At 38.6% G+C, this 24,221-nt stretch overlaps 1 protein-coding gene and 1 long non-coding RNA gene across 5 annotated transcripts in view; one reads left to right on the top strand and one right to left on the bottom strand.

The window, feature by feature from the left end:
* Positions 1-18,987, bottom strand: part of Cacul1 (CDK2 associated cullin domain 1) — a 65,721-nt gene extending 46,734 nt beyond the window's left edge. The window contains exon 1 of one of the 4 annotated variants that reach the window (XM_078042207.1): positions 18,286-18,987. In XM_078042207.1, the coding sequence (XP_077898333.1) occupies positions 18,286-18,646 (361 nt within the window). In that variant the 5' untranslated portion in view covers positions 18,647-18,987. The remainder of the gene's footprint in view (positions 1-18,285) is intronic. The other 3 variants (XM_078042287.1, XM_078042176.1, XM_078042246.1) reach the window with 3 other exon arrangements.
* On the top strand, positions 1,168-6,700 carry LOC144376090 (uncharacterized). The gene is made up of 3 exons (XR_013436183.1): positions 1,168-1,342; positions 1,734-1,808; positions 6,055-6,700. It is a non-coding gene; the product is annotated as an uncharacterized LOC144376090 (long non-coding RNA).
* Positions 18,988-24,221: the final 5,234 nt, after the last annotated feature.

Below are 24,221 nucleotides of genomic sequence, written 5' to 3'. Positions count from 1 at the left end.
TGAGTTGAAGAGTTGGACCCCAACACAGCAGTCTTCAGGGCTTTTGGGAGGTGACTGGATCATGAGGGCTCCAACCTCAGGAATGAATTTATGGATTCATAGCTTAATGGAGGGGGACTTTGTTATAAAAACCTTCCCAGCTGCCATGTGATAAGCCGCTTTGTTCTATCACAAGCTCCTCACCATGATGTTCTGTCTTGCCAGAGGTCCAAAGCAATGGGGTCATGCAATCATGGACTGAAACCTCTGAACCTATAAGCCAAAATAAATCTTTCTCCCCTTTAGGTTGTTTTGCTCTGATATTTTGTCACAGCAACGGAAATCAACATACCCTTGTCCACAAAGGCCAACTGTCAACACCTACAATTACTTGCCTCAGTGTTCTGTCTAGCTGCCATAACTTGCTCTAGAGAGGAGAGGCAGGTTGGGAGCGGTAGAGAAGTAGCCATACTCTCCAGCTACTTTCAATCAATGGCTAATGAGGATTCAGCCTCATTACCTCAGTAGATCCCTCTGCTGTCAGGTGAAATAACTGAGACACGGGTGCTATACTAACACCCAGAGTTCCCTACAGGGATTGGGCTCAGAGTGGTGACAGACTCTGCCAGCTTCCTTACCTTCTCTATCTCACTTCCTCAACTCCCTTACAAGTGCTTCCTGGTCTCATTACCTTGTACTTAAAACTATTTGTGCTTTTTAAAAAAGAAAAAGGGGAAGGAAGGTCTCTTAAAAACAGAAAATCCACATTGCTTGCCATTAAACAGATGGCAATATACAAATAATATGATGTTGTCAAATTCTAGTGAGGTCCTGCTGCCTGCCAAGTGTTCTGAGCCCGAAGTTGGCTTTCCCTGTTAAAAGAGATTGGCAGATGTTGAAAAGTGTTACACACTACATTTCTGCTCATGTAATCTAAAGGATTCAAAGAAAACTGAAAAGGAAATTATATTCTATGTGTGAATCCCTTATCAGTATACAACCAAAAGCTGAAACCTGAAGAACAGGAGTGTAATACTCAAAGAGAAGGCTGCCAGTTCCACAAAGCCAAGACCCCACACACTAGTCCTTGGGCTCCTGGCCTGCTGAGCTCAACAAACCACACCACGTGGCCACAGTGGGGAGCGTGCCTACTTCTCAAGCATAGGAGTCAGACCTCAGCAAGTCACCGAGTCAAACACATGAAAGAGGAAGAGAAAGGAACTAAAATATAAAGACCTCTAGCTATTACGTGTGTGTGTGTAAATAATTAAAAAATTAAAATAAAAAAAAATTAAAAAGTCCTCTAGCTATTAGGACAGAATGGAGACCAACTTTAGAAGCAGAAACCACTGATGCCACTCAGGTATCTTTCTTATTTTTTAAAGAAATTTGTATTTTATTTTTACTTATTTTTTTTCCTTTTTTTTTTTTTTTGGTGGTGCTGGGGACTGAACCCAGGGCCTTGTGCATGGGAGGCAAGCACTCTACCAACTGAGCTATATTCCTAACCCTGTTTGGTTTTTTTTAATGCTCTGCTTTTAAAGATCTTTGAAAAGGGGCATTTTTTAAAAAAATGACGATAACTCAAGGAACAGTAAAGAAGCCTCTTTCCACATACAGAAAAAAAAGAGTTACATCTATTTCCACAAACATATATAATATGCACCTATTTTCAAATACATTTTATTTAAAAATCAGATGAAGAAGTCAACTCAGCTGGCCTCACATGCTAACAAATGTAACCTTTTTCTCAGGCCAGCCAATCCTCACCAGTGGCAAGAGAAGCAGAACTTGGGCGAGTATGGGCAGAGCCAGAGGAGGCCTGAAGAGTGAGTATAAGCTGGTCTAAGGAGGGCTCCTCACACAATCCTCGGTCCACATTTATGATGACAATGCAGGGAACTTTAAGATACTGGTTATTTCTTTGCTAATACCAACCCATTCCTGATTAAAAAAACAAAAACCATTAGCAGTTTATCAGCAGTTTAAACACATAGCCTCATGTGTATAGGTATGCAGCCTTGAACTTTAAAAATTAGATCTGCTGATTAAAGAAATGAAATCCCTTTAAACTTTCACCATTGAAAAATGTGGACTTACCAGAAGAAACCACAGTCAAAATTCATGCAATAAATAAAACAACTAGCTTACCAATTTAAAAAGGCAACATGCAGTGCTATATAGGTCAGAGTGCAGACCACATGGAGAAATCTCAGAAGACTAACAAAGCCAAATAATTTAGACAATATTTTTCAATTTTATGTCTTGATTTTAGTAGTTAGGCATTAAGTATATATTAGAAAACAAAAGCAAAAAAGAAAAATCACTCATAATTCCCCACCAATACACGGTGCATACCAGTCTTTTTTTTCAACATACATGTCTGTGGTTAAAAGATTTCCAGTGAACTAAGAAATTCTTGAATTCTACCTTTTAAATTCCTTTTCTGGATATGATATGCAACGTTAACAACTGTGAATCCAAATGAAAACACAGAATCTTGGGGCTGGAGTTATAGCTCAGTGGTAGAGCACTTGCCTAGTATGTGTGAGGCACTGGATTCAATCCTCAGCACTAGATAAAAGTAAGTAAATAAATAAAGGTATTGTGTTCATTAAAAAAACACACACACATAATCCAGATAAAATTGAAATCACCATTAAATTACTAAATTTTATCTAACATTTTCCACTTGAAAATAATGGATTACTTTTTAAGTCAATTTTAAAAAGCACTATAAAGACCAAGCATAGTGTTGCATGACTGCAGTCCTAGTTACTTTGGCAGGCTGAAGTAGGAGGATCACTTGAGCCCAGGAGTCCCAAAACAGGCTGGACAACCTGGCAGGACTCCAAATCCTAAAAAAATAAAAAAGGCAGGGTGGGGGGGGGCTAGTTCTACAAAATCAGATGCCTACAAAACTAGGCCAGTAAACACAAGTTAATAAATCAAGTTTGGTAAAAGAATTTTACAAAAGAATGAACTGTATATGTCTTCTAGAAACATTCACATTAAAAAAAAAAATTTAAAGATCCATGGTGTAAGCCTCAAAGATAATGTTATACAAGGCTTAAACCTAGAAACAGATAACAATGGGCTGGGGATGTGACTCAAGCGGTAGCGCGCTCGCCTGGCATGCATGCGGCCCGGGTTCGAACCTCAGCACCACATACAAACAAAGATGTTGTGTCCGCCAAAAAATAAAAAATAAAAAAAAGAAACAGATAACAAGTTCATATGATCTAAATCCTACTGAGAAGACAGTTTAACCAAACTTTAGTAAAGTAAAATGAAACAAAGTCTAAAACACATGGAATAGCTGGAACCTAAGGTTTAAGAAATACCAGGCTGCTAATAAACAGGAAACTACTCGAGATGTATAACTCATACCAGGCAGTAATAAACACTCATCCTTTTTTGACCAAATAACTTATCAAAACAACTTATTTACTTATTATTGTTGATCCATTACACACTAAACATAAGCCCCATGGAGAAGAAATTCACCAACAGAGTACCAAACAATTGGTAGGTATTCAATATTAAGTCTGAAGTGGACTAATTTAGTATTAAAATGAATGCCCACTAGAAAAAGTCCAAGGCATACTACTACTTAGTATTTGTTTTAGAATTAAGGCTTAAATCACATTTGATTTCACACAGGCTAAAGTAAATCAGGTTAATCCTACTAAATAATCCTTTGAATGATTTCTGGTGTTATTTCCTTGAATTTATTTAAGAGGGGAATAAATTCAGAAATTACAATAAGCTTGGTCTACTGCAAAGGCTGATCACTACCTGCTTTCAGTGGTTCTCAAAAGTGACCTCCAGAGCAGTATCAGCAACAGCATCACCTGAAAACTGCTGCAAAAGCAAACTGCCAGGCCAGAGCCTAGGTGGGACCCTAGATCTAACAAGCCTTGCTCCAGCTTGTCAAGACAGCTCAAGCTTGAGAATCACTAACTAATGCCACTGCGATGGTAGCTTAGGACAGCCAGGGGGTCACATAAAAGTTTCTCTTCTGTGTACTGAAAATAAGGGGTTTGTCAGCTGTCAACAATTTGAATTAGTCAAATAACAATACATATTAAAGACCATGTTAAAAGAGTAGCCAGAACTGTTTCACATCAGACTCTATAAGTGCTACTCTATATCCCTATTCCATACCCCCCCAAAAGTTACTTTCAGTTAAAATTGACTCTTTAAAAAGACTACAATAATGGCAATTCTAAAATAAATAATTAAGTCAAATTTAATAAGCTAAATTATGTTTGAAATAAACTTTTTAGATGAACTAAAATTATAAATTTGAAATTAGAATGGAGTAGGAGGGCTGAGGTTGTGGCTCAGCGGTACAGTGCCTGCCTAGCACGTGAGAGGCCCTGGGTTTGATCCTCAGCACTACATAAAAATAAATAAATAAAGGTATTGTGACCAACTACAACTAAAAAATAAATATTAAAAAAAAAAAAGAAGAATGGAGTAGCCAAAAAGAACTCTAGTTTATCTAACTCTAGCCAGCATATACTTTGTAGAAGAAAATTTGTGATTTCTTGTGATCATGTGTACCCAGCAGTCAATAACCACTTAGTATATCTGTGTTGTCCAAGACATTACCACTGGGCACAATATTCTGCTCCCTGCAGCACACAAGTATGACTGAACTCTTACAAGAATGAAGCTAACGGTCAAGAACAAAACTTTCAGGGGCTGGGGATGTGGCTCAAGCAGTAGCGCGCTCGCCTGGCATGCGGCCCGGGTTCGATCCTCAGCACCACATACAAAGATGTTGTGTCCGCCGAGAATTAAAAAATATTAAAAAATTCTCTATCTCTCTCTCTCTCCCCCCCCCCACACACACACTCTCTCTCTAAAAAAAAAAAAAAAAAAAAAAAAAAAAGAACAAAACTTTCAGAAGAAGGCCTTGGCAATCAAGAAAGGGCATGGTCAGAGTGGAAGAGGAGAACCCGAAGCTGAACCAGGCAGTGTATCTAATAAGTGGGGGGAGGTTAAGTTTTACTTAAGACAGAAAAATCCTAGCTAATAACTCTGATACAAATAAAACAGTGATACTTAGTTGATCCTCAGAGAAACTGATCAGCTTAAAAAATCAGTAAAAGGAGTTACTGAAATCTTTAAATATACTTTTCCTTATTAGAATAAAACAAAACTTGCACCGCCTACTTGGGTATACTTTGATTTGCCAATAGAAGAAGGTAGCTAATATTAATTCCTAGTGAAGCACTTGTTTTTTTAAGTGGGGTGAATCCTTTCAAAAACTTGTGAGTTTTAGGTGTTTGGGAAGTTTCTAGGTGTTAAGGTCTGTGGTCTGCACAATTCAACTGAAACACTGGACAATTTAAAATATCTGTGATCATTATGAAGTCATTCTTCCTAATAACAATATATCAAATATATCTAATGTGTCATTTTATATAGGTCCTCATTAACACATTCTTTAAGGGTTCTATGCTACCAACCCCTCACCCTACATAAAAACAAAAACAAAACCATAATAAACAAAAAACATTTTGGTCCAGGTAAGGTTATAACTGTACCAATATCTGACACTATCTAACCTGTCTGGCCTTTGTATCAAATGAAGTACCACTTCTCCCATTGTAAACTTTAAAACTTATATGGGAAATACATTGTTACTCTTTTACTGCTTAGGAATTCACACATTTTCCAACTTGAGAAAATGTAATAGAATAGCAGAAACTTCCTTTACTACTACTATCTCAAAACAAAAACCAAAACAAAAACACTACCTAGCTGTAGGGCGACCAGAAAGAACTGAGATCTCCATTCTTTTAGAATGGTAACTGCACAACACTGTACTACAATTTCATTATCTTGAACCTATGACATAGTTCCTAACATGAACATGTTATAACAATATGAAATGGCCAAGGACTACCAAGCCATCCATTATGGTACCAAGTTCACCTAATCCAAAATTTTAAAAAATTCGAAGTTATTCAAACTTCAAAGTATTATCAACTGAGATTATATAGGTATAAACTGTTGGTTACAGGTCTGCCATGGTTTTAAAATTCTCTGATGTCTTCCAAGATTTAAACAGGTCAGTCTCTCCTTGGCATGAAGACTAAGAACATGTGAACTTTGAAGGAATCACAAAAGGCAAGTGCTGACATGTATCCCAACAGAAAGGGAGCCATCTTGCCCTGCCAGACCTGCAAGGTTCAGGATTTGAGGACAGGATACAATGAGGAAGAGATGGAAAGGGGTGAGAGGTGGAATGAAGATTGACTGCAAAAGTCTGTAGGCCAAAAACTAGAAAGAAGCTAGAAAAGTGTTATTCTGTGAAGAAACTGGAAGACAAAGTATTAAGACTTGGGAGGCACAGATACATGTAAAGCATGGGTGGGAGGTGTGAAACACAGGGCTGATGAAGCAAGAGTCAAACATGAGCACAAGAAACACTCCTGCATCTACCTTGCTCCTTTTCTTCCTGTTCCATCTCCCAACCCCTACCTTTTTTTAGAAGATCCTTTTCTACAAAACTCAATGGTTGAGAGAAAAGACGTTTGTTCACATATGAATACTTGGAAGTTCCTCAACAAAATGCAGCTCTGCCTTTAATCAGCCAATAAATGCAGCTCTTCAGGCTGGGGATGTGGCTCAAGCGGTAGTGCCCTCGCCTGGCATGCGTGCGGCCCGGGTTCGATCCTTAGCACCACAAAGAAAGATGTTGTGTCGCCGAAAACTAAAAAATAAATATTAAAAAAATTCTCTCTCTCTTTCTCTCTCTCTTTAAAAAATAAATAAATAAATAAATAATAAATGCAGCCCTGCATTTAATCAGCAAAAGGTGAAGACCAACTAAGCTTGACAAGGCCCTCTATACACACAGAACTGCTTATTAGCCTTTTTTGGTTTTAAATATGAATAGATGGCTAAGGATTTCCAAAGATTTACACAAAGTCTTAGAGATGGAAGACCAAAAACAAAAAGTTGACAAGCTAAAACAAAGATAATTTAAGTAGAATAAACTTTTTCTTAAACAAACAAACAAACAAAAAGCCACTATAATTCTTACCCTAAGATAAAAGTCAAGATCACTATCAAGAAAAAGTAGTAATCTGCCAATGTTTAAAATCCAGGGGATGAAGAAAAAAGAAAACATCCAGGAACTCTCTCAGAGCATTAAGAGAAACAGTATATAGCAAAAATTAAAAGACTTAGAAGATCAAAACAGGAAATTCAACATTTCACTACCATGTTCTACCAACTACCATGTTTACCACCAACAATTTGAGAGAAAGGGTTAATAGAGAAAATGTACAGAAAAATATTGACGTGCTCCTGTAAGAAAATATCACACAAATTTTCTCAAAGGGGAAAAAAATGTCACATACAGAACAAGAATTAAAATGTTACCTGACTCCTTCATTCATTGTAGCATGCTAGTTTAATGTAAATGAAGCAACACTTAACAAAATTTTAAGGGAAATTTCACTTAAGAATCTTATACCTGAATTGTTAATAAAGTATAAAAACAATATTAAGATATTTTCTTTCTGTACAGCTGGGCATGGTAGGGCTCAGGAGGCTGAGGCAGGAGGATTTTGAATTGGAAGCCAGCCTCAGTGACTTATTGAGGCCCTATGCAAATGAGATCCTGTCTCAAAAAAAAAAAAGACTGGGGATGTGGCTCAGTGGTTAAGTGCCCTGGGTTTAATCACTGGTACCAAAAAAAGATATGTTCTACACACACACACACACACACATTCACCAACAAAAAGGAAAATATAAAGAAGCAATCATTCCCATCTATATGGGAAGCTGCCAACTATGCATGGCCCCAAGGAATAAGCAGGAACAAGAGGACAGCTTCACAAGCAGACAGTAAACAAACTGATTTGTTTGAGCATTTCAAAAACACCAGTCATCAGATGGTCAATCTATGAAGCTGCTAAAACTTTTAAGACTATATCTAAAAGGAATTATGTAAATGCAAATAAGGCAACTAATAGCATAGTTCTAGGTGAAAGAAAATGTGAGGATCTGAGTATACTTTTGGCCCTTCAGGGATCATTTATATAGCTATAATATAAATGTGTTTTTTATTAAACCAAAAATTGTGGTATTAAAAGAACAGGAGAGGTGAGGTGTGTAGAAATATAAAAGAACTAAATTCTCATCTTAAATCACAGGAAATCAATAACATATAAGCATGATAAAGTAAACAATAACAATACATTAACACACTGAGATATGTGGATAAATGCCAGAAGAAACATCTAAATCAATTATAGTCAAATGATTGACTTCAGATAACAGTTTATTGTATGTCTTTTCCTATAAATTGAACTTTTAAATTAAAACCCCCCACTATTCTAATAAGCACAAAGCTTTGTTCCTTTTTTGTTTGTTTGTTTGATGCTGGGGATCCAACCCGGGGCCTTGTGCACGCAAGGCAAGCACTCTACCAACTGAACTATATCCCCAGCCTCAGCTTTATTCCTTTTTAAGACCAAAGTTTGGTGAATCTCAAATTCTTAAAAATGGGGGGGAAAAAAATCTATCATAATTAAATTTTTGTTTCAAGATTTCCAATATTCTAAGGCATAGGAGAAAAGAAAGCCCAGGATTTACCAACTGCCCCTGGACCGCTCTACCTGAATGTTCTTAAAAGAAACATTTACACTCAAAACCTTTATTCTTTCCATACCTATGTCAAAGTCGGGGCCAGTTTCAGTCATCCAACATCAATCCTAAGTCTTTATTCTCCCTCTCTGGCACATTTTTGTAGATTCTAGTCACTAAATATCTATAAAATCTGAAACCTCCTTGCTTCCAAAGCTTTATTTATTCAGACCTCCAATTGTGGAGACTTAATTATAACCCACCACTAGTTTCCAGGCTTCACTCTCTCTACTCTCACACCAAGACATAGCAAGTAGACTTCCTTCCTTAACATCCTTCAGGGCCCCATGCCTAGAAGAAATCCTCCTTCTAACATGGCAAGTCCTTCACAATCCAGTTCCTTCTACCTACCCAGTTTTAATTTGTGCCACTGCATTTCCCACACCCTATGTTCCAGAAGTCACTTTAACTACCGGCCTCTCAAAGTTCAATTCCCCCCACCCACCTCCTCCTGACAACATGTCTTCATATTCACAGGTATTCTTTCTTCTAGGCTACCAAGTAGGTACATAACTTTACTATAGCATTTAATCATAATGTACCATTAATCTTTTGTCTATCACCTCCCATATTAAAAATATCAACTTGGCAAACAACAAATAAATACTTCTTAAGTAAAAAAAAAAGACATTCAGATGTCTAATCAGCACACCTACAACTACATATTACAGATCTACAGAGGTTAACAGCCAAATGTCCACAAAAGTAGAAAGTAAAAGAGGCCAATTTGCCCTGCCAAGTCACACTACAAAGGGATAGCTATAGTAAATTTTTACATAGCACAGAACAGTTTGCAATGTGGTTATATATGGTGCACAGTTTATAGAGAAAGTAAACAGCATTGATTTTCTTTAGAGATTTGACCTGGGCTTACATAAACACTAAAATGGCTTTCTCTTACAGTTTCATCAATGACATTTTACATGATAAGTGTTTAAATAAAAAAAAGCAAGACTGGATCCCCATAAGATCTTGATGGCTCAGTGTCTTCATCTGGGAGAGAGAATCATTAGTGACTGGGTTGAGATAATAAGTCTCCTCTGATCATGGAACATCATTATCAATCAGTGCAAGATCCTTCACTGGGTGTTTATGTAGCCAGGTAGCCCCAGGCCTACATGCCCTCCTTCCCCACACATACAGAAAGCCATTCTATTCTGTTAAACACATATGGAACATAAGCACATGTGGCATTCTGATGTGATACATCAGATGTGCTAATCTGCGCTTAAAAGCTTTAAAAACCACATGTTTCTATTTCTTCTCTACCTCTTCCAAGAACGGCAAGGTCCAGAAAAGAGTTGCCTGCTCTTTACAATGAGATGGCATATGGAGAGCCGCAGCCAGCTCTCAGCCACTAATGTAAGATAAGCAAGAAATAAACCTTTGTTACATAAATTCCTGAGATTTGGTGGTTATTTTCATAGTATGCTGACTAATGTGGAATGGAAAGTTACACTAAAAATTATACTTTCCGGTTGGGCATGGTAGCGCACACTTACAATCCCAGTGACTTGGAAAGCTGATGCAGGAGGACTGCAAGTTCGAGGCCAATGTCAGCAATTTAGCAAGACCCTGTTCTCCAAATAAAAACTAAAAAGGGCTAAGAATGTAGCTCACTGGTAAAGCGCCCCTGGGTTCAATCTCCAGCACCACTCCCTAAAAAACAATTAGGTTCCACTAAGAGAACACATTTAAGTGATATTTGGAAGACCAAATCAAAACAAAAAAACATTATTACTGTTGCCAATTTTCCTGCAAAGTAGAGACATGATTTGGAGCATTCAAACTCCAAATCTCTGTGGCTTCTTGCTTTAGATACCTAGAATGGTTTCTTGCAGTGAACTGTGACTGACAAAGTAATTGCTATTAGAACAGTTACAGGAAACAGACTCCTAAAGGCTAAAAAGTTATCTTTGGTTTTCTGATCTAGATGAATTGAAAGGCAGTGATGATACAGTGTTCCAGTAATGCATGGCACTACTGCAGCAGCCAAGTGTTACTTAACTATCAATGATAAACAACTGGAATAAAGTTCTTGAAAAAAACAATTTGGCTATGATAATTATGATGGAAATAGGAAATTCGAAGACAATGGGGTAGGCTATTTGACCTGATGACAGTGCAAAATTTAATGAAAATTATTATCAATGAACAGAAAAGTATCTATGGTTGCCATCAACACAGATGCATATGATGCACATATCTTAAAAGAAGACAGAAATAAGAATACCTATTACAAAGATAGAAACAAAGATAAGATTATTTCAACATTTATTATAAGAAATAATGCAGGTCAAAAAACCACGGAGGGGCTGGGGTTGTGTCTCAGTGGTATAGCACTCACCTAGCACCCATGAAGCACTGGTTTGCTCCTCGGCACCACATAAAAATAAATATATTGTGTCCATCTACAACTGAAAATATATATATTTTAAAAAAAGAAAATGTAAAGATATCTATAAAGTATTGACAGAAAAAACAAAGCAGAAAAAAAAAGGCTGTGTATATAGAATGCTATATCCAGCAAAAATCATCTTAGAAGATGAAAGTAAAATAAAGATAGACAAAAGCTGAATAAATTCAAAGCCAACAGAACTATACTCTAAGAAATATTAAAGGAAGTTCTTGAGGTAAAAGAAAAACAGATAAGGAAACTTGGATCAAGGAAAAAAGAGTGATAAAAATGCAAACTATTTAGGTAAAAGATTTCTTTTCCAGCTTCTGATTATTTAAAAAATAAATTTCACATCTTATGATTCCATTCATATGAAAAATCCAAAATAGGTAAACCCACAGTGAAGGTACCCAGATGGGGGAATACCAGGAGCTGGGGGAGGGAAGAACACATACCAATTGCTCAATGGGTATAAAATATTATTACAATGTGATAAAAATGTTTAATAAAAATGTTTAAACTTGATAGAGGAATAGTTATACAATCCTATGAATGTACTAAATGCCACTGGATTGTTCACTCTAAAATGGTTAATTTTTCTGGGTGTAAGACCCTGTCTCAAAATTTTAGAAAATATATAAAAAGGGCTGGGGTTGTAGCTCAGGTGTAGAACAACCCTGGGTTTAATGCCTAGGACTGCAAATAAATAAATAAATAAACAAACAAACAAATAAATAAATAAAAACAGCTAGCTTGATGTTGTGAATTTCAATTTCTAAAAAACATAAATGACTTTACAAAATTTTTTTAGTTGTAGATGGACATTATCTTTATTTACTTACTTATTTTTATGTGGTGCTGAGGATCGAACCCAGTGCCTCAAATGTGCAAGGCAAGCACTCTACCACTGAGCTACAGCCCCAGCCCTAATAAATGATTTTTTAAAGCAAAATTAATAATATGTATTTGAGAGGTTATGACATATACAGAAGTAAAGCAATATATAATATCATAAAAGACAGGATGGAAGAAATGGAAGTATTCTGACATTAAGTTTTTATATTTTATATATAAAGCAGTCCAAATTATTTGAAGGTAAACTGTTATAAATTAAATTTTCATATTGTAAATCCTAGAATAACCAAAAGGGCAAAAGAGAATGTTAATAAGCCAAACTGGAGACAAAACTAAGTCATTAAAAGATGTGGGGAAAAAATAAAAAAGAATAACAGATGAACTAAGTGAAATCAAATGGCAAAACAATAGATTCAAACCCTACTATACAGGTAATTACATTAAATGTGAAGGGTCTAAACAAGACCATTAGAAGGTAGAAGTTGCTAGACTGGATTTTTAAAAAAGCAAGATCCAATCACATATTGTCTATAAGAAATGTACTTTACAGAGACAAGTTAAAACAAAAGAACTGGGGAAGTCGTATTATGTAAAAATAATCCTGATAAACCTAAAATGCCTATCAGAAAAAGTACTCTTCGGAGTAAGATAGACAGCAATATAGACAGACATTCTATAATGATAAAATACCAAGAAGAAATAAGAATCCTAAACACGATGTACCAAATAAAGGATTAATGGATAGAATTGAAGATACACACACACACACACACACACACACACACACACACACACAGATAGATGATAGGTATAGATAGATATACACACACAGACATACATATATATGGTCAGGTTTTTTGTTTTTGTATTGAGATTTTGAGCAAACGAGAAACACAGGGGACTCCTGTCTCAAAGGCTGTGATTTGTTTGGTTTTTAATAAAGTTGCCAAAATCAGTATGGAAAGAATGGGCTTTTCAACAAATAATGCTGATATAACTACACATCCATATGAAAGAAAGGAAGTTCTGTCTTTATCTCACACTACACACATACATCAACTCATAATTCAGATCACAGATCTAAACTTAAAAGCTAAAACCATATAACTTCTAGAAGAAAATGCAAAAAAAAATTTCCTGACTTTGGGATATGCAAATACTTCTTAGGATACAAAAAGCACAAGCCATAGAAAAAAGCTGATAAGCTGGTTAACCAACATCACTGTTAACCACAATTAAATAGCACTTACTTACCCTCTAGAAAATCAACTTAAAGACTGACATTCAAGAAAATGAAGCCGGGCCTGTACAATTATCAATAATATTTGAAGCAACTGGCACTGTCATATATTGCTGGTGGGAATGCACAATAGTGCAACCACTTTGAAAAACAATTCGGCAGTTTCTCACAAAGTTAAAAAATAGCCAACATTATAACCAAGAAATTCCATTTGTAGATTCTTATTTGACAATCTATCTTCATACAAAGCTAGCAGCTTTACGCAAAATAGCCAAAACTGAAGACAACTCAAATGGTGAATAGATGAATGAACAATGTATGATAGATATAGCTATAAAAGGGAATAAATAATTGATACATGCAAGAACATGGAATATCTCAAAAACAGAATGAGAGAAAGAAGTCAAACACAAAATAATACAAATTTTATGATTACACTTTCAAAATCCTCTAGTTACAGAGAGCAGATCAGTAGGTGGCTGGGGTGAAGGCAGGGTTACTAACTGCAAAGAAGCATAAGGTGTATTTTAGAGTGGTGAAATAAGTTATCTCTTGATTAATGCAGTGGTTACCGTGGAAGGAAAGTCCTCCTTGGGCCTCATGCATTCCCCTGCAGGGCTCAGTGTGCCAAGACTACAAGACCCTGAGCAACCCTTCCTAAACCTTTGCTATTCTGCATTTGGTAACCTTGAAAGATGAGGCAGTCTCCCAGCTAAACAAACAGCTGATTTGCTTTCTGCTTTCTATAAAAGCAGTGGATTCCCCCAAATTCAGTGTTCTTCAGCTGTGAAACACACACACACTGAAAAAAGCATCCATAGTATTAATGTATCATCCTTGTAGAATTTGGAAGGAAGGGGAACTTAAGAAAATATGGTGATTCTTATGTTGTTTGCTGTGCTGTAATACATTCCTTATCTCCAACCCAGGAAATCTCCCACTTCAGTCAGCATCTAGTAATAACAGTAATAGGCTAACTTTTAACTTGCAAGTAGAGAAAAATCAAATCTCAGACCAGAAACATGGGTTAAAATTCAAACTACTCACCTAAAATGGGTACACTTTACTAAGGAGGAGGGAAAAGAAACGGACAAGGAAGAAAATGAAGGAGAAGAAAAGAGAGGTAGGGAAGAGGAGATTAGAACACCAGAAATTCCTTAGTATGTGAGAGAAGGAATCCAGACTTATGAATGACCGGAATTATAAACTGTATTTATCCTATCTGACCCCCTCACCCCACCCCAACAAACTATGTTCTGAGAAGGACTTCACTAAGGAATTGACAAGAATATTGGTGAGGGAGGCACTACTATGGGGATGGGGGGGGGGGTAGTTGTTCTCTGTAGTTCTGGGTAAAGATGAGCAAAACTGCCACTATAGAGGGCTCTCTGATTCAATGGGATAGTTCAATTTCCATAATGACAAAAGATAAGTAGAAATAACTCCCAGATATAAAGTGAGCATGATTATTTTAATGAGTAGCAGGGTCAGAGTGATTATCAGGATGGCTTGGCTCTAGTGGCAGCTAATTATGGTGTCTTAAGAAAAATAAGCAGGCAGTATATCAAGATGTTACTTGATCTGAATAATGAGAGCAGGACACTCTTTTAAGTATAACAAAGGTCTCGCTTGAGTGACCACAATGGAGAGCCATGAGAAATCTCACCTAATACCCAGTTTGAACCTGTTCAGACATAGAACCCCTGGAACAAAGGAGAAAATGAATTCCAAAACTGCTGAAAGAACATACCTAAGCCTTCCTTCTAGCCTGTTCCAGTGGAACACATGGCTATCTGTTAGAGAGACAGTACAGTTGGGAATGGAAATCACTCAGATTTTTCAAGGATTACAGAACACTAGCTCTAAGCCCATACTAACCCTCAGGGACCAGCATGTCACTACAGTAAACCAGTAAGATCAGGAACTTATGGACATCACAAGATAAATGGCATTTTGGCTTCAATCCATCTCATGAGGGGTCCCATGGATCTAAGGTTCCACCCTATAATTTCCTCAGTTCCTGAACACACAGGTTAACTGCTCCCTGGAGGTAGGGCTATAGTTGAGGAAGGGCCAATGACCCAATGTGTACCCCCCATCCTGTGAAAACTAACAAACCCCACAGTGACAAACAGTACATCTGTGTGGGAACAATAGAGAATACTACCAACTTCAAAGACTTGATGGTGATTGTTACGACATTCCAATTTCACCAGTCTATCTGGCCTGAGCAGGAGATAAGTCTTGGAGAATGACTATATTATGGTAAATCACACCTAGTAGTGACTTCAATCGAAGTTGCTCTTCCAGATATGGCCTGATCACTGAGAAACCAACCATCCCAGCACTCAGTGTATATTCATCAAGTTTCCTATTTCAAAAAACACCAACAATTGTTTTCTCCATCACCGTCTTGGTTCAGGACCATTGGGCTATTTTTCACTATCTGGTCCACAGAGACTTTGAACATCTCATAAGTACACAAGTCCACTAAAACTGTCAGTCTACCCACAGGTATGAGTTTTCATGTATCCCCATGTCCCCACCTACACTAGCACTACCCAGCTTTTTAATATTTGTCAATCTAATAGGTATAAAAAGACATTCCATTACTGTTTTAATTTGCATGTCTCAGATCAGTAATACCTTCATCCCTTCTTTTTCTTAAGATGTTCTATTTTGTAAACTACTTATCGATATCCTTTGCCTACTTTTTAAAGATGTAGCTGCCCTCTTGCTATAGATGTACAGTTCTTTAATCAAATCCCTTACCAATTTTAGGTTCTTTAAATATCTTCTCTCATTCTTTCACCTGTCTTTTAATAAATGAAAATTCTTAAGTTTTATACAACCAAAGCCACTGATTTTTCATCTGTGTAAGCTTTTGAATCTTTAAGAAGTCCTCCCTGTTCCTAGGGAAAGAGCTTCTTCAACAGTTCCTCGTTAATTTTGTAGTTCTTTCCACATTTGGGTCTTTAATTCATTCAGAGTCCATCCTATTTATGTTGTCATTTGGTTTTTTTATCCATATACTGAGCTATTCAAACAACCTATGACTCCTTTAACTAGTGATTTATAATGCCACCTTTATCTTAAGTTCCCAAATATAAATAGGTAATTCTCTGCTCTCTAATTTGTTCCCTGGGTCTATATTTCTGTTCTTACACTTAACACCAGTTGTTATTACTATAGCTCTGAAATATTATCTAAACTTCTGATAACACAAGCCACCCAACAAAACAAATCTTTAAGACTGATTTAGTTATTCACAATCTTTATTCCATCTACCATGTAAATTTGAGGTTTTAGGTAACCGAGTTTGTCAATCCAAATATTTTGAAAGCACTTAAACTGAATCTCTAAATTAAATTGGAGAGAACTGACATTCTTATAATAACCAATTTGACCCAATAACATGGAAACTTATACAATTTATTTAGACCCTCCTCTAATTCCTAATTAAAGTTTTTCCTTAAAGATCTCATGTATTGAGTTACTTCCTAGAGACTTTAGAAGGATTATTGATCATCATCACCCTACAAAAATAGCATTTACACAAACTAGTAAAGGTAGTCAGAAGTAGATATATACAAGAATAGTAACAAAACTATAAACTCCTACTAGTTCTATTTCTCTAATTTAATGGTTTTTCATGGTAACTGATTAAATTATCTGCAAGTTATTGGTTTTATCACTTTCCTTCCAGACTTTTTCTCTTAAGTATTAGCCAGGACTTTCCTACCATGTTGAAATTAAGTGTGCCAGGGAACATCCTTAATTTGTCTTAAAGTAAACATATCTAAATTTTTTCCATTAATTATTATATATGTATCCTATGTTTTTGGTGATGACTTTTATCTAGTTACCTTGTATTTCCAGCTTGCTAAGAGTTTTTATCATAAATAGGTGCTGGATTTTATCAAATGGTTTTTATGGCATCAAGTGGTTTTATGGAAAAAAATCACGGTTTTTCTTCTTTGTCTACTAATGAGATAAACTACATTAATAGATTAACATTACAGTTGTTAATCTTTCACTAAAGCAGTGTCTTGAAGGCAAATAACTAAGATTTTGTGCTCTTCTCATAAGAATTTTTTTGTTTAAGGTTGTGACTACATATGCGCATCAAAGCAAATATTTTCTCTGTACAGCTAAGTGGACAATTACTGCTTGATAAAATCAGTAACTAGAAATGAAATCTCCAGTTGCTTTACCAGATGCCATTAAAACTTGCAGTCATTAACAGGAGAGAAAACCTGGCTGTGATGTTCACATTCATTTTCACCACCACCTGCACGAGCAGCACCACCACCACCGAGGCGGGGGCTGGGGACACTCAAACCAAAGCACTTTCTTTCCCTACCTATGAAGCATACATCCTGGTTGGGGTCAGTTCTGGATTACAAAACAGACTTTGGTCTTAAATCTTTCTAACTGCAACTGAATGTTAAGGCTGATCACTAACATAACAAAGTTCAACATGCAACAAACTTTTGCGTTTGGACACATGCTGAATTGCTGAGTTTTATGAGCAACGGCTCTGGAAAGTGATTTTACACACTAGCTTCAAAGCGGATGTCCCCCCTCCCACTGCACTAGGAAGCAACTCAACATTTCCCTAGCAGGAGGCAAAGTGTACAGAGAAGTGGAAGAATGCAGTGTAGATATAGGTCAACTTTCGATCCCTAACTTGTTCAACGTACGCAGATGGGCTAAAAGCACAGCAACACGAGTTGCCAGATTTCTTTTCTCTCTCTGGCTGCAGAAAGGACTGAAAGCCTCTTCTAACGAAACTCAGGCAGGCTTATTTTCCCCTCACCTCGAAGGGCGAAACTTTAAGAGGGTACAGATGAGAAAAGAGCTTGCTAATGCTGAGAGACGCCAGTGGCGATAAGGATCGCGTTCGTGGCAGAACTTGGGGTGGCGTACGTACCAGGCTGCTTCCCTAGGCCAGGTAACACAAGAAGCCAGGCCCGCTCAGGCGCTGGCCGCGGGCACAGCCGAGGGGGAGGGGGCGGGAGGGGAGGAGAGGAGACCCAGGCCTGGAACAAAGGCAGCGGGGCTGCTCCAGGAGCGGGGTGGACTTGGCGTCCGGGTGGGGAGGAGAGAAGCCGAGCTGCTGGGGAAAGGCTGGACTCACGGAACTTGGAGGTGGAGGTGTTGATGTTGATGGTGGAGCCGGGGGTGGGGGCGGGGGCCGCCTTGGCCACGGCGGCCGCGTCGCAGCTCTTCAGCATCATGATCACCCCATTGGCCTCCGGCCCCAGCGGGAGCCCCTCCTTGGGGCCTTTCCTGTCCACGGAGACGGCGGGCACGGCCAGCAGCTGGCCCCCCGGAGGCTCTCGAGCGGGGACTGGCATCGACGAGGGGGGCGGCGGAGGCGGCGGGGGTGGCGGGGGCTGCCGGAAGCCGTCCACGGCGGCCTCCCAGTTGTTATGGTTCTGGTCGTCCATCATCGCCTCGTAGATTAGTACCTCTTCCTCCTCCATGCTCTCCTCCATCCTGCTGTCCCCCAGCACCCGTCCGCCTCACAGGCACCTGCCGCCCGCCTCAACCCCCGGGCCAGGGGGCACCGCAGGCTCCTCGAGCTCACATCGCCGGGGACCGGAACGGGGAAACCACAGCTGGAAGAGCAGTGCCACACCGGGTCTCCCGCTCTGCTCCGGGCCGACGCTCCTGAAGACACAGCTGACGGCGGTGGGCGCTCCGGGGCTCTACTTCAGGGAGAGGCAGCCGTAAAGCGGCAGCGCCACTCACGCCATTTTACGGCAGCCTCCAACAGGCGGTTGGAAAGAGCGCTGGGGGAGCGGCCAGAAGGGCACGTGGTGCAAGTGAAGAGCCTTGGAGAAAGCAGAGCGAAAAGGGGCGGGAGCTGAGTCTACCCCACGCAATAGGTGAAGGTTCGCCCCGCCTCGGCGGGGCTCTGAGAGGGGTGGGGCGACGGGTGCCGGTGAGCCTCGCCGACCCCGCCCCCGGGCCGGCCTCACGTGATAAGGGAGTTTGTCCCGCGCACGCGCGGTCGCAGTCTGGTTACCGGGACGACCGGGATCGGAAAGGCGCTTGAAGACTAGAGCCAAGCCGACGTCTTTGCGGTGGCCCGAGTGCTTGGCGGTTTTCCCACGCCCACTTGCGTCTCCCAGACGTTAGTGCCTTGGAGTGCCTCGCAGCCTTAGTGTGGGGACAGCGGTGTGAGGCCTCGAGAAGCTCCAGGGTGCAGGTTATGAACGTGTCGGACGGCTCGTGCGGACTGCTCACGGATCATTCCTCAGCCTTGGAGACCCACTGCAGGGAGGCGAGAAAAGTAATGCGTTCGAGATGTTGATGCGTTTTGGTGTTGCTGCCAGGGATTGAACTCGGCTGAGCCGCTCACTCGCCCCGTGGGCGTGACGTCCAGTTCTTTATCTCTTCTGCGCTGCGGACGCATTTTTTTTTAACGCCAAACTTCGTGCACGGCTCCACAAAACTATCACCTGGAGGTGTGTCTTGAGGCCCACGGACGAAAATTACGTGATTCTAATTTCTCTCATTGCTCACAGTAAAATTGCATTCTCAAAATTATAGCAATAGTGGTAGTAATTGAGAATATGTTTTATACTTTTTTTTCTTGTGGAGCTTAGTCTAGCTACTGATGGAATAAGGACATTGTCTAGGAAAACCCTATATTAGTAGATAATGAATCTACTTCCACAAGATAAGTTATTAGTGTCAAAGAACTGCTTCAGCAAGTTGTTACTTATGATGTATTTAAGTATCCACTTTCAGTTTCCCTATGAATATTTCCCCACTTTGTTCTGAACTATGTTTAATGGAACTTTTTTAATATTTGTTTTTTAATTGTACACAGTACCTCTATTTTTATGTGGTGCTGAGGATCCAACCCAGGTCCTCGCGGGTGCTAGGCGAGCGCTCTACCGCTGAGCCACAACCCCAGCCCCTAATGGAATTTTTTTTACCAATCATTTTGGAATGATTTAATTTAAGATAATGATTTTTTTTTTTTTTTTGGTAGCGGGGTTTGAACTCAACCCCTGAGCCACATCTTCAGCCCTATTTTGAATTTTATTTAGAGACAGGGTCTCACTGAGTCACTTAAGCTCCTCAGTTTTGCTGAAGCTGGCTTTGAACTTGCCACCCTCCAGCCTCTGCCTTGTGAGTCCCTGGGATTACAGGCGTGTGCCAGCACGCGCCCGGCGACTTTTTTTTTTTCAGCTGCATATGTTTTAATTCTCTGATCATTTGATTCTCTTGGATCAATTGGGAATTTTTTAAAAAATTAAGTAGAAGAGAGTTAAATGAAATAATGAGAAGAAAACAAACTTAGAATCACAGACCCAATGTTTTAAAAATGGAAAAAGAAGCTAAATCATATCTTTTTAAGATAAACAACTCAATAGACTCTGGATAGATGATGGGTGGAGTGTCCAAAGATAGAGTTCCAATACACAGATAAGATATAAAAAAATCCAACGCACAGGGAAGACATGAACATTATATCTCTCATATCACAGCCACAAAATATACAAAGCAAAAATTTGACAGAAGTACAAGAAAACAGAAAACCCTACTATCAGAGTAGGTGATTTTATACATATATCTAAGATTGCAGCAGGTTGAATATAGCCCCACAAAAGATTGTTCCGTGTCTTGATCCCTGGAACTTGTGAATGTGAGCATATTGGGGAAAAGGGTTTTTGCAAATGTAATTAAGTCCTTGATGCGTGGAAATCATCCTGGATTATCCCAGTGGGCCATAAAACCAATGAAAATGGTCCTTAAAAGAAAAAGGCAGAGGGAGATTTGTTAGGTATACAAAACATGGAAAAGAGGAGGCAGTAATGGGACGCAAAAGCAGGGATTGGAGTAATGTAGCCACAAGTCAAGAAATGTCAACAGCCACTCAAAGCTTAAACCGGCAAAGAATGAATTCTCTAGACCCTCCTGAGGGAATGCAAACCTGCCAACACCTTAATTTCAATTTTAAAGTGTATTATACTTCAATAGTTTTTGACTTAAAATTGACTTAAAACCTAGCTTCAAGAATTGCAAGAGAATACATTTCTTCTGTTTTAAGCCATCTGTTTGTAGTAACTTCTTACAAAAACCACAGGAAACTAATACATAGGTCAAAAGGACCAAAAAAAATTTTTAAAGGACTAGGAGAATTAATAACATGAATTACCAAGCTGAATGTAGTGGTTATGTATAGAATGTTGCCTAAAAACTATAGAATACACATTCCTTCCAAGAATATATGACATATTTTCAAAAGTCAAACATACTGGGTCCTAAAGCAAGTCTCCATCTAAGAATTGCTATAGCAACTGCAATCTCTGACCAGTCTGCAGTTAAGTTAGATGCCAATAACCAAAAGACAACTAGTAAGTCTCCACATTTCTGTTCTTCCTGTGAACTCAGGGGTCAGAAAAAAACAATGAGAATTTGAAAGCATTCAAAACTGAAGGGATTAGCATAATAATATAACTTTCATCCTAATAAAGCTCTGTTCCAGGAATTTTCATGAATGCTGATGAATACTGAAGCCATTATGTGTGTACTTTAAAGATAATCAATATAAGACATCTATTTTAAAGTGTATTATACTTCAATAGTTTTTGACTTAAAATCTTTGATGATTTATACCTGGGTGTGGAGTTAGGATATATCATTATTAGCAACACTGACAGTGGACACAGTTAAAATGACAACCTTCCACATTCCCAGATATTCATCTATTGATTTTTTGTTTGTTTCTATTTCCTACTAAGTTGTGCGTTTCTTTAAAATTATACATGTAAAGTATACTTGTAAAGCTTGATACAAAAAGAAGACTAGTTTAAAACATCGGTAATAGTTTTCAAGAGATAATGGAATTTGCATGGTTTTAATTTTCTTTGTATCGTTCAATGTTTTCTTTGTTCTCTACAATGAGCTTGATTATTTTTATTATCAAACATCCCAAACCTTAAAGTTTAAAAATAAAAATAACATTAAGGAAATATAAATTGGGATATCATAGGTTAAAATGCTTTGGCTTTCAGAAACAGAACTCCCAAGTAAAAATTGCTCAAAACTCAAAATATTCATGGTTAACAGACCCATGGGGTCTAGGCAAGAAGAGGTGAGGTACGGTTCAGCCAGGCCTCCAGTTCTGCCCTCTGCCATGTTTTTCATACCCCTTCTCAGGCTTCATCTCAGAGTGTCAGGAAAACAGCCGCCTCAGCCAGGCCTCATTAAATGTGGACAACAAAGTCAAGATGAAGAACACCCATGAATTCTGATTGCTCTCTATCAGCAAATTTTTTTTTTTCCCAGAAGCCCTCAGCAAACTTCCTCTCAGCGTCTCATTGTCTCATTCCTGAGCCAGTTACCTGACACTTGGGCCGGGATTCCAGGACCTTGTACTAGAAAGAGCATGGAGTTACTCTGGAAAATAGGCCCACCCTTGGAACTCAGAGCAGGATCAGTTTCTCCTTTAGTACATTGGCAGAGAGGGAAGGGACAGATAACAGGAACAAATTTGGGGGTCAATTTGGGAGGTTTCAGTGGGTGTCAGGCAGCCAATAATGCCTATTACAGGCCCAAGTACTAATCCCCTGGAACCATCCATGACCTAGCCTTGTCCCAGCCTTTCCACTTACCTCCCCCTTAATGCCTCACTTTTCCACAGAGTATTTCATCACAATTATACAGTATTTCTCAATGAATAAATACATGATCAGCCTAAATCTACTTGTAATCTTATTTTATATCAAGTGTTTTTTTTTTTTTGGTAGTCAACTCTTAAAACATAGCCTTTATTGAGATAAGTTTTTTCCCCAAGAAAAAGTAAAGTTTTATAATTGCAGTTTTTACATCCTTTTATCTATCCTATTCACCTAATTCTTGCATTATTAATAAATGATGAAATTGCTCAGAGATAAGCACGAAGAGCAGAAAAAATATACATGAAAAAATCCACAAACCATAGTTGCCTCTTTTGAGTAGCGAAGTAGACCATGTGCAAACATAGATTATTTCTTTTAATTGCCATTTCATTTTAAATTACTATTAATTATGTAAAGGAATTAGCATGGAAAACTTAAAAACGCAACTTTTGTAAAGATAAACTATATTAGGATAAAGAAAAATGAATTCTTATTTAATCTCTAGGTGATTATAAGTTACCAATACAGCACTGACAAAGAAATGATTTCTGAATGTATGATGCATTTGGGAATCTAAGTGCAAAGCTACTGGAATGTTCTTGATTAGAAGGTAAGAGGATTAGAGACGTGTAAATTACTCAAGTCTCAATAGTTGCACACTGAGATTATTGCTTACAGTGAAGATGTGTAGCCACTCGGGGGAGTATTCTCTATTTCTGTTTCTTTCCATGTTGGATTTTTGTTTCTTTCATTTATAAAAATCTTAGCATCTGAATCTGAAAGTCCATCCTAGCAGGGGAACTGAGATACTGATGCACATTCTATTGTAAACCTGATGAGTTTAGGAGCTGAAAGAAATTACTTTAAGCTATTGGAGGCTGGGGGTAGGGCTTTCCCCAGCACCTGTTTAGGCCTGTCCCTTTCACTCATTCACAGGTATTTCTGTGGTGCTGATGGCTAGAATAGCATGCGTTTCCCTTTGTGGAGTTTCCATCGAGGTGTCAGGCATCAAGCAGTTAACCACAGCACGAAAAGCACCATGAAGGAAAATACTAGGCATCACAGAGCAGTACTGAGGACATCACAGAGAAAATTATTTTATTTTAGGAGAACAAGGAAAACCTCTCTGAAAAAGAATATTTCTGCTAAGATGAAAAGGTAGATGGGAGTTAATCAGACAACAATTTAGGCAGAGAACATTCCAGGCCAAAGAAACATGACAGAAGGTATTTGGCGCTGTCCAGGCACTGAAGAAAGAAATGAGAAGCACGTGGAATGAAGGGGAGAGCAGGGGGCTCAGCACACAGCAGATAAGTGGGCTATGGGTGGGTTATGTATGTCCCTGTGAGTCCTTTTGAGGATCCTGTGTTTCCATTTGAATGCTAAAGAGGCAGAGAAGTGGCATATGATGTGCCCTAACATTTTAGAAGGG

The sequence above is a fragment of the Ictidomys tridecemlineatus genome, chromosome 1 (genome assembly GCF_052094955.1).
Source record: "Ictidomys tridecemlineatus isolate mIctTri1 chromosome 1, mIctTri1.hap1, whole genome shotgun sequence".
Classification (NCBI taxonomy): Eukaryota; Metazoa; Chordata; class Mammalia; order Rodentia; family Sciuridae; genus Ictidomys; species Ictidomys tridecemlineatus.
The sequence above is the reverse complement of the archived record's forward strand: the minus strand, read 5'-3'. Positions and strand labels throughout refer to the sequence as shown.